The sequence below is a fragment of the Morone saxatilis genome, unplaced genomic scaffold (assembly GCF_004916995.1).
Source record: "Morone saxatilis isolate NCDOM2014 unplaced genomic scaffold, NCSU_SB_2.0 Contig20, whole genome shotgun sequence".
Classification (NCBI taxonomy): domain Eukaryota; kingdom Metazoa; phylum Chordata; class Actinopteri; family Moronidae; genus Morone; species Morone saxatilis.
In genome coordinates, this window is record NW_023339763.1 from 19,650,948 (window position 1) to 19,661,980 (window position 11,033).

The 11,033-nt window shown below is 43.7% G+C and overlaps 2 protein-coding genes across 6 annotated transcripts in view; one reads left to right on the top strand and one right to left on the bottom strand.

The window, feature by feature from the left end:
* trpv1 (transient receptor potential cation channel, subfamily V, member 1) overlaps positions 1 to 4,894 on the top strand; it is a 12,218-nt gene extending 7,324 nt beyond the window's left edge. For 2 of the 3 annotated variants that reach the window (XM_035666796.1, XM_035666797.1), the window contains exons 10-17: positions 25 to 120; positions 212 to 282; positions 987 to 1,152; positions 1,241 to 1,307; positions 1,493 to 1,824; positions 1,911 to 2,032; positions 3,779 to 3,900; positions 4,014 to 4,894. In XM_035666796.1, the coding sequence (XP_035522689.1) occupies positions 25 to 120; positions 212 to 282; positions 987 to 1,152; positions 1,241 to 1,307; positions 1,493 to 1,824; positions 1,911 to 2,032; positions 3,779 to 3,900; positions 4,014 to 4,111 (1,074 nt within the window). In that variant the 3' untranslated portion in view covers positions 4,112 to 4,894. The remainder of the gene's footprint in view (positions 1 to 24; positions 121 to 211; positions 283 to 986; positions 1,153 to 1,240; positions 1,308 to 1,492; positions 1,825 to 1,910; positions 2,033 to 3,778; positions 3,901 to 4,013) is intronic. The other variant, XM_035666798.1, reaches the window with a different exon arrangement.
* A 541-nt stretch (positions 4,895 to 5,435) lies between these two features.
* The window catches only part of fam222ba (family with sequence similarity 222 member Ba), a 28,856-nt gene continuing 23,258 nt past the window's right edge, over positions 5,436 to 11,033 (bottom strand). For all 3 annotated transcript variants that reach the window (XM_035666799.1, XM_035666800.1, XM_035666801.1), the window contains exon 3: positions 5,436 to 8,760. In XM_035666799.1, the coding sequence (XP_035522692.1) occupies positions 7,052 to 8,760 (1,709 nt within the window). In that variant the 3' untranslated portion in view covers positions 5,436 to 7,051. The remainder of the gene's footprint in view (positions 8,761 to 11,033) is intronic.

Below are 11,033 nucleotides of genomic sequence, written 5' to 3' on the forward strand. Positions count from 1 at the left end.
TTTTTCCCCCCCCGCCCCCCACAGCCGCCTTTTCATTTAGAACATACCTCAATGGGTTACCTGTATGTTTCAGGCCAGCTAGTGACAGCGCTGGCAAACTGCTATTTCTTTTTCATAGGGGTATGTATGTGCCCTCGTGTGTCAAATTATCACCACCTTGTGGAAGTCATGTTCCAATTTGATTTATCCAAAACTTTATCTAAATCCCTAGATCATAGACATGAAGAGGAAACGCCCGAAGCTGCAGACGTTGCTGATTGATGGATATTATGAGATTCTTTTGTAAGTAGTATGATTGATTTTCCAGATGTAGTTTAAATTAAAGGTACCCTCTGTGGCAGTGGTGCCAGAATGAGTTTTGAAGTGGGGGAGGACATTCAGCTTTGGATGAAGTAATACGCTAGTGAACTTTTTCATGTCAGCTGTTTTTATGTCCCCAAGTGCATGGGATTAGCATAAAGTGTACATGTTTGTGAAGGGGAGACTCACGGGTACCCATAGAACCCATTCAGTTATCTTAAGGTCAGAGGTCAAACAATACCTTTGAAAACAGCCATGCCAGTTTTTCCATCACCAACATTTAATCCCATTCTCGACAAACTAGCATGACATGGTTGGTACCAATGGATGCACTAGGCCTTCTAGTTTTATGTGATACCAGTACCTTCACTTCTAGCTTTAAAACTGAGCCCACTACAGCCTCCAAAAGACAGTTGTGTTGGATTATCAATTAATCAATTAATCAATCAATCAATCAATGACAAAAATGTTTATAAATTTTTAAAGGCACTTAATCTTAAATACTGCTATTAAAAAAACCTCACTCACAGAGTCAGATAATCTGAGGAGGAATCCTTCTTGTTTTTGTATGCATGCTTTATTAGTAAAATATTAGACAAACCCCAGCATAGCGTTGTGTTTTAATGTAAACACTTTCATTGTTAGAATCTACAATCATAAAGTTAGGACTTCTCTGCTGTTGATAGTTTTTTGCAGGCTGTCCTCTTCCTGGTCTCAGCTGGGCTGTATCTGAGCGGGCAGCAGGAGTACCTGGGCTTCCTAGTACTGTGTCTTGCTCTCAGCTGGGTGAACCTGCTCTACTTCTGCAGGGGCGACATACACATGGGCATCTACAGCATCATGATACAAAAGGTAGTCCACTACATCAGGTCACACTACACCACAGAGAACATCACAGTGAACTGATTCCTGAAGCCTTTTGTCTCTGTCTTCTTTGTAGATGATCCTCAGTGATATCCTGCGCTTTCTTTTTGTCTATGCCGTCTTCCTTTTTGGATTTTCAGCAGGTATGTTTCCTCTCTGAAAATATTCGTTCAATAAGACATCTGCTGCTCTCATAGGTACAATTTTTAAGATCGATTACTTTCCTGATCAAAGAAATGACATTTTGAAATATAAATGTGTAATAACATTGCTATTATACCATGAATGGAGGTACTGACTGTAATCTGCTTCCTATCTCCTGTCACAGCGGTGGTCACCCTGCTCATAGAGCCTCCTGTAAAAAACACCACTCGAAATCCGGGGACAGGGCGTCTCTGGGGTCCCCTCGATCCTGATGAGAAATGTGTAAAACCCACCTTCAGACAAATCTCTTACACCACACTGGAGCTCTTCAAGTTCACTATCGGCATGGGTGACATTGAGTTCACCGAGCACTACCAGTACAAGGAGGTCTTCTACATTCTCCTCATCGGCTACATCATTCTCACATACATCCTGCTGCTCAACATGCTCATCGCCCTCATGAACCGCACTGTGGAGAAGGCTGCCATGGAGAGCACCTGTATCTGGAAGCTACAGGTGAGGCATCCCGAAGGTGCTCTGTGGTTGAGGGAATATCTATTCAAGGTAGCTGTGGTTTAATGAAGTGCTGTGACTGTTTTCAGAGGGCCATCACCATCCTGGACATGGAGAAAAGGCTGTCGAAGTGTCTGAGAAAGAAGATTCGCTGTGGGGTGGAGATCAACCTCAGCACTACACTTGGTGCTGACCATCGCCGGTGTTTCAGGTTTGTTTCTTTCAGTTCAGTGACAATTCCATCAGTTTGACATGTTGTGAAAGCCTCCATCAATAGCTGTATGTTAACGTCCTGGATGACGTGAGACGTATAAATGTCTCTGCTCCATCATAGATAAGGACCCACTATAGATATTGTTGGTCAGTCTGCCGTCTGGTCCACCCCTTTGGTCCAGACTGAAATAAAATTGAATTATTGAAATTTGGTCCACACATTCATGTTCTCCTCTGAAGGAACTGTAACAACTTTGATGATCCATTAACTTCAGATCAAACCTTTTTTTTTATTTGTTTAACATTTAATGATCCAGTGTGTAACATTTAGGAGAATCTACTGGTATATAATATAGCTACGAATATTATATTCATCTGTATATTGTTTTCATCTGTGTATCATCTGAAAATAAGAATCGTTGTGTTTTTGTTACGTTAGGATGAGCTTTATCCTTCTTCTCCTCTTCTATGGAGGCAGCTGTGTTAAACTGCCATGTTCCTACAGTAGCTCAGAACAGACAACACAGGCTCTAGACAGGGCCTTTTGCACATTTCACAGCCACCGTAGTTCCTCCTTCATGCTTGAAAGTGGAGGGAGAAGGGTGAGGGAGCTGCAGTCTGCAACTACATCTGCTAGATGCCAGTAAATCCTACACACTGGACCTTTATTTTAAAGAACCAAGCTGTGGTATTTTCTTTGAAACAACAAAAGCCATGTTTCCATCCAGTGTTACTCACTACAAGGCATTATGTGTATTCATGAGGTCAAACAAATGTTTGCAAAGGTAAGTTTTTAAGTATTTTCAGCATACATCCATGTTTACTTGCTTACAGTCTTCTTCTTCCCTCTGTTTATTGACATAAAGCAGCATATCGTACCATGTTACCACTACAGGTAGATCAGTGGAACGGCTAAAAACCGTTGGCAGGAGTGTGTACCATGTAATCCAGCCCCAGAGCACTTATAGAGGTCAAAAACTGTACAGGAAACCTTTTAATACAGCCTCATTGGACACAAAGCAAAGCAGGGGAAGAGTAGTATTTAAGCATAATGATATTAGTTGGTTTCTGGGACTCAAAATATAGTGAAGCTGATGTGTGCATGTGCTTAAGAGCACAGGGCTCCATAGCAGATTAATCCGGCCCTGGATAAGGACCGGAGGAAAGAGCATGTTTGCTAGGTTTATGGTGGTTGGATAATTCCCCTGTAGTTCTTAGTGACAAGAAAATGCATATTTTATGATTGGCTATACTATTCATATGTTTACTGCTCAGCAGTCGTCCTGCATTGTGTTCAATTGTGCTGCATAATCTGCATGTGTGGCCACTATTCAAGTTTTGTTGTGTTTGTATCAGGTTTCCTGGTGATAGGAAGAATGCTGAGAGATACAGTACTGAAGTTGTCATCTAATCTACATTTTGGCTGGTATGACCAGTTCCTAGATTTGAGATTTTAAATTTAGTCTTAACAATGTTACATTAAGATTTTCTTTTACATGTCAATTCTCAGATTGAGGAGTTAAAAAATCTAATGCCCAAACTCTTCCACCTCTAAAAAGGCAGGTTTAGCAAGTAATAACAGTATAGCAGAAACAAAGGTTTTAGGCCTGAAGATTTAACAAAAGATGCAGCTGTGTGAGCAGGATCGATTGATGTGCAGTTCACTAATTTGCTTTCTCTGACAGCTGATTGATGCGCCACACAGCAGACAGTAATTGGAGCATGTGTCCTCTTGTTGTCTCAGAGTGGAGGAAGTCAACTGGAACAAATGGAACATCAACCTGGGCAAAATCAATGAGGAACCAGGGTGCTGGGATCGTGTCCAACAGCCTGCCTCAGACACCCTGCCAAACAGACAAAACAGAGGTACAGAAACATGAATGCAGACTCAAAGTTTCTAAAATAGACAATGTTTTAGGCATTTCTCTGTGACAAGAAAGTAATTCACATCTAGTAACATTTCCCTCTTTTGTCCACAGGGAGGAGCTGGAGAGCCTTAATCATGGCGGGCAGTCAGCGGCGGTGGGAGACACATCAGTCCACAGAGATGAATCCTCTGAACACCACACCGGTCTAGAGAGCTTCACTCCGGCTGCTCAGCCTGACTGACCTGAGCAACGTTAGTTCCCCAAGAAATTTAACTGCCAAATGTGTGCACTGACTCTCTGACTGATACTCCCATCTGATGTAAGATGGATTTTAAATTTAGTCTCTGAGGCAATATTTTACTGAGATGAGCATGGTTGAGGAAAATATTGTAGATATTTGTTCACCTGACTAACATAATGGTGTAAAAAAAAATGTAGAATTTATATCAAAGCTGAATGCTGCATCAAAAGTTTATTGCCAAGTAAATCATGCATTTGAAATACATTAAACATTTCATCCAAAGGCTTCTGCGCATGCTGCTTCTGCCACCACCTGAACAGGATGCACATCCTCTCTGCACAAAGGCCATAACCTGCTGGCACCACTGGCATCGCTCAAAATCCTTCATGGAGTAATACTGATCACGAAGGTGCTGATCCTGCCCTCCCGCTGTGTGCCCTTTATACCGGTCCCATTTTCATCACAGCCAGACAAGCTAAATCTTCTGCAGCCAGATAGTCCTGCGGATTTCACAGCTGGCTTTGTCTACTCTACTTCCTGTTTGGCAGAGGGATGCTCAAATAAATGGCATGAAAGCACAGCAATTGGTGCAACAATGACCACCTTACTGTAGCTGTTGCAGTTACAAATTACAGTATGTAGCTTAGACGGGCCCTCTGAACCAGACAGTCAGTTGTAAGGCTGATTATGTAAGAAACAAATCTATGTTTAGTAACATAACTATTGTCATCCTGTCTGACGGTCCAAATATGTTACTGTATTGCTCAAAGACTGAGCTCTGTTGTCAGAGTCCTTTTAAATTAATGCAGCAGATTATCCAAACAGCAGTTCAGACCAATTTCAAAGCATAAATTAGAACTTTATTTTATTATTACAATATTACAAAAAAGAGTAGCACAACTCTCACACTCTTGCCTCTTATCTGTCGTACAGAATGACACAAAAGAAAGGCTTATGGACCTTCTTCCATTTCACAGCAATAGTACAAGAAACAAAGAAGAAAATCAAATTTAAATAACAAGCAAATCAAGTATTATAAATAGTCACAACTGCAAACTGAAGCTTTGAAACTTGGAAAAAAATGTTACAGCTCAGTAACTACACATTGCTAAAATATATAATTACAAAATATTACTCCTTTACTTGCTTTCCATAATAAAGAATCTCTAAGGAATTGCTCTATTTAACAAAACTTCATTAAAATAAAAAGACCAGAAAAAAAGAAAGCAAAAATTGCTGTTTCTGTGTATCCTTACCATCTTCTTTCTCCTTATTATTTGGGGTTTTCATTAAAACCATGCTCATTTTCAAGGGAAGTCCAAGGACCAAACACTTAAGGCTTTTTAAGGGCTGTTAGGGAGTTAGGTGAACAAAACATGGGCGTCATTGTGTTTATACACGCATACACACGCACGCACGCACACACACACACACGCACGCACGCACGCACACATACACACACTTAACTCTACTCACGTCAGCAGGCAACATTCACACACAATCATTAAACTTTAAAGTTACAGTAGTCTAGTAGGTAAGCCAGTGTACAATAAAATAAACAATGCATTTGCTGTTTCACTTTAAACTTAAAAGTCAGTTTTTGTTTACCTCCAGGTGATCTTGCAAGTGATCAATTTGGTCTTTTCAAGCAGACTTCACATCAGAATCAGTAGCAACTACACATAACTTAATTCACTTAAGTTCCTGCTGTCAGGATCAAAACTCTGGTTAGGCTCGTAGTTTGATTCTACATGACATTAGTAACTATTATTTCTTCTACTCCAGAGTTTTGTCCTCATAACTAACTAACCCCCTCAATACCTGCAAAACAAATAATCTCAACATTCAAGTAATACATTTGTCATGGTTACAAAAAAGATCTGAAAAGGAAACAAACATAAAATGGCACAACTTCATAACAGTGTGTCCTTGTTAACCTGACTTTGGCCATTTTAAGGTATGAGAGTTAATCTTTCATGACTTTTTCTGCACTAAACATTTCACAATCTTGTTGCCAAACCTTCCTGGCATTGACAAAAAGTTTTTTTTTTTTTTTTAAACACCTGAATTCATTGCAGCATTTTCAGCAGGACGGAGCATCATCTTTTCAACATGTTTGCTCCCTGCTGGATCTTTACTATGTACAAACAACCTGATTACATGCTTCCTTAACTGACAGAGAGGAATCAATTTTGAATAATCCTACTATACAAATAAATAATTACATTTCAAAAGAATAAAACCTGTGTACATGTGCATACAGCAAGCTTTTCCAGCTGTACTTTGCTGTTGTCTCCAGTGTCTGATGGCTTTGCACTGACACAACATTGTTACTCTCTCTTCTGTCCTCAAATGATTGTGTTTAATCTTGATGTTACTAGGATATTTGAGCATTAACACCAAGGTCTAGTCTAATAAAACTAGTTGCAGCCAAAAATTCCTGACATGACCCTGTAAAAAAAACATCCATCCGTAGATGCTGATTTTTCAGTGAGGGATCTATCTGTTTTTCTTCTTTCTTACATGCATAAGAAAACTTAACCGATAGTTCTGAAGTATAAATAACACAGGATCTGTTTAGATCCAGGCACACAGATAGTACAATAGAGGAAGAAGGTGGGAATGACACACAGTACAGATGTGTATACACACGCACATGAAAAAGTTCCCTAAAGTGCCAGGTAAAAGCACTCATTAACAAAAATAAAAGCAGCAATTGATCACTTGCAAGATTTAAAAAAACAGAAGAAAAAAAAAAAACTACTGTTCTTCATTAAATATATTAATTTACCCTCTTTAACATTAGCGGTCATTTGTTTAAGTTATCAATTTAATTTTATTCATGTGTTTCCTTTCTTAAGACTAAACAAAGGGGTTTTGATAACTGTTGTGTAGACAAGGCCATAGCTTATCTGTACCCTGGGTGCTGGATGAGAGCGGTTCTGCCATCCCCAACCTCTGGACCTACCCTGCTCAGAGGAGGCCTGTGCATCTTGCCCATCAACCCTAGATTCTGATCGCGGAAATAGGGCGTCTGGAAGTCCCCACCCAAGTAATCTGCCGTTTGCATCAGATTAGTCTGGGCGGAGGAGGAGGTGGAGGAGCTTGTTCCTAGCCTGTAATGGGGAGCCCCAGGGGGCCCACAGTCTAGCGTGGTGCATCCCCCTGGGCCTGCACCGTGGAATGGCATGGCTATGTCCTGAGACCCGGAGCTGTCACTGTTGGGTGTGGGTAGGATGCTGCTGTTCCAAATGTGGGACTGGAAGTAGTGACCATTAGTGTAGTGGGCCATGGGACCGGGCATGCCGTTGTTGTTGACAGGAGGAGAGGGGGTGGGCCTCTCTACAGGAGGTTTCAGTGTGTAAGGCTGACCCACACACACCTCTGCAGGGTAGCCCATGCCCTTGAAATGGAAGGCGGGGTCCCTGGAAGGCTGCTTGCAGAGGTGGGTCCCACCGTTTTGAATGTGGGGTACATGAGCCAACTGGTGCTGATTCCAAGAGCGCATCTTCTGATGCTGTGTGTTATGTTGTAGCTGTTGTTGCTGCTGATTCTGTTGTGGATGCAGATGCTGCAGGTGGTGCTGCTGCTTGAGATCCGTGTGGTTGGAAGGCAAGTGGTTCATAGCAGCCACACTTGGGGGTGGGTGAGCTCCCACCAGGGCGGTGGCTTTCTCTTGAGGGCCAATAATGCAGTTGGGCGGGGGGAAGCCTGGGGTGGCAGGGTTGCTGTGCATGGACACCCTGGAGCAGGCGCTGATAAGCAGGTTGCGACTGATGGGGCTGGGGTTGGCGATCTGGCCCTCACACATGGAGGTGGCTCCTGCACCTTGGGCCCGAGCTTGGCAGAACTGGTTGATCTGATGCACAATGGTGCTCAGGTCGGCCTGGTGGCCCTGGTGCAGCCCAGCAGCCATGGAGAGTGGAATGGTTGAGGTAGAGACGGTAACATTAGGCGGAGCGTCGCCATCTGGCAGCTTTCTGCTCCCCTGCAGGCCAGGTGGCGGCTGCTGCTGAAGGTGCTGCTGCTGAAGCATGACGGTAGGGGGCCCCTGTGGGTGGCCAAGGGCTGGGTGCTGAGACAGAGTCTGGAGTCTGGGTGGGCCCTGAGGGTGCTGGGCCATGGGGGGATGGTGTCTGAGGCTCTGAGTGTGACCCTGCTGCTGAGGAAGGGGCATCTGTAGAGTCTGAGGCGGGTCCTGTGGTTGAAGGGGTAAGCTCTGCTGGAGCCGAGGAAGGTTCGGCAGAGGTGGGTGGTGGTTTAAAGTGCTGGTCGAAGCCACTTGGTAGTGTCCGGTGGGATGGTTCATGATGACGTCAGGGTGCAAGCGAGCCCGGCTGCCGTCAAAATCTTTCAGGATGCCTTTGACCGTGGGCACCTTGACGACGGCGAGGAGGCCTGTCTTGGCACTGGCCTGAGCGGAAGGATAAGGGCTGTAGCGCTGGCCTGACGTATCCAGCCCGTTGACTGTGCGCCGCACGTGGTTTCGCTGGGGGACCTTGACGCTGTTGGGGAAGATCTTGATGGTGAGGGGGTTGTTGGCAACTTTCTTAGCATATGCATCCAATTCTGCAGGGGTTGGAAACGGAGCGGATCTCATCCTTTGTGTGGTGTCCCCTGGGGTGGAGGACAGGACAGGTCAGAGGTGAGACAGGGAGAAAGCAAGAAGAAACAGAATTTGGGGGGACAAAAAGAGAGGGGAGAAAGGCACAAGAGACAGAAAACTTAATCCAGGTGGAAGTGTATATGGCACAAAAGAGCACATCAATTGTAATCTGAGCAGCTGAGAGGAACCTGATTTGGATAGTGCTCTCATATTCCATACCATGCCGTTTTTCTCCTAAAACCCTCTCAGCTCTCATCTCATGGGGACAAAGACATTTCCAATCTCATTCTCAGCTGAATTACTGCGGCTGACACATTCCCAGTCTAAAATCCAATTTTGTGGTGGCATCTGTGACTTTGAGGTCAGGAGCTTTTAGTGGCCTTAACTGACGTTGCATTCGGGCAAACAATAAGAATGCGTCTGAGGGGGGGGGCTTTGCTGCTTGCTACTGAATCACAAACTAAACAAAGAATGAGCTAGGCAGTGATGGTCCCCTGTGGCTGCTTTGGGGGGGGAATGAAAGAAAAAGATAGACGCAGAGAGCAGAGCTCCATGACAGCAGACAAGTAATCAGACACAGCAGTAGCGTCTCTGATCTGCGGGAACACCTCCCAGGCCTCAGCTCGCAGACATTTGTTACACCTGCTAAGCACCGTGGCTAAATTTAACAATACTGAAGTGACAACGTGAACATGATTATGTGTTTGTGCATGTATGAGCATGAGGGTGTGTTCCTGTTTAAAATGTGCGGCAGGATCATGCAGGTGTTGGCTAATATGTCAGTGTCTTGTACATAATGTGCCCGTTTACAGTCTGGTGGATGTGATTGCATGTTTCATTTTAACGCAGTGGGCTCACTTCCACTGTCTTCACGAACACAATAAAAGTCGTAGATAATCGTTTTAGAGAATGACGGGCTCTTCTCCCTGCTTTCCTCTGTCTCACTGTCCCCATCACCACTTCCCCGCCGGTCTGACCTACTTATACCACAGCTTTTGGACTGATGGACATGAGTGGAGCTGATCCATGGGAAGGATCACTACTCTGACTAGTGACTGAGCTACATTTAATGTACTCCTTCATTACTTTTGAGGATGGGACTTTTAGTTCAGGTGAAATGGATGTTGCCATTACAGCATACAGGCTACTTTTCTCTGTTGTTGAGTGAGCAGTAATTTGAAATGTCTGAATTGCTGGCAGAGGTCCGCGGTTTCATGCGGTCGTGGCCATTATGCTCAGTCTCACAGCAGACAGACTGGGCTTGAGGGATGAGGCACAGAGCTGAACTGCGAGCGCTGACACGGCAGCACCAAGAGTTGTGCCAACTGGCTAATTAATTCCCGCTTTATTTGTGAACAGGAAACAATGGGCAGCGATGTGCGGGGCCGGTATGGGGCGGCACACAGGGGGCCGCTGTGACTAAGTGTTCAGCCTGCTGATGGCAGCCTCATTAATGCAGGGGTCTGGGCCAAGGAGCTGGAGCTCGACACCCGCCATCACTGAGGCCTAATGTCTGTCGCTGAATAAATGCCAGGGTAAGCAAACACAGATAAATGAACACTTACACACCAGCTCACAGACATGCTGAGGATGGACTTCACCTGTCAAATACAGCTAATGATTAATGACCTTGTTGAAAATGATGTTTGGTATAGCGACATGGAGGCAGACTTAAGCAATACAAAAGCAGTTTGTTTGTTAAAAATGAACATAGCCAGCTTTCAGGATATCAACGGGTTACATTGAGTTTACAATACATACCAATTCAAGCAACACTACACTTTGATAGATGCAACTTGAGTATTCAAGATATATTTAGAGATTGTGAGATTCTGGCACAGCCTTCTTGGTCCGCAACCTCATGTCAATGTAGATGTAGAAAGGGTTGTTAGGAGGTGGGAAGAGAGTACCATCAGCTGTTCCAATGAATAAAACATATTTAATCATTTCATGGGAAAAGGATCTTCTGGATGAAACCAGGATTGTGGACAGCGTGAATAAGTGTTAAAGACTGCAGTAAGTTTAAATGTAACATCATCTTTAAGGGTTTGCTCTGTGTTCGGAGAAGCACAGATGAGCTGTGTAGGGATATAAATCTACATTCTGAGCCAACACAGAAAGCTGAAGGGGTATTAATGCAAGCATGCAAGACTCACTGATCAGTCACACCTAAGGAGCTCCAACAAAGATAAGAACAACTTTTGGTTTCTATACAGGTTTTTAATTAGCGTGAGACACTAACAATTATTAATATTGTTTTTAATAAAACAATAATAATAATAAT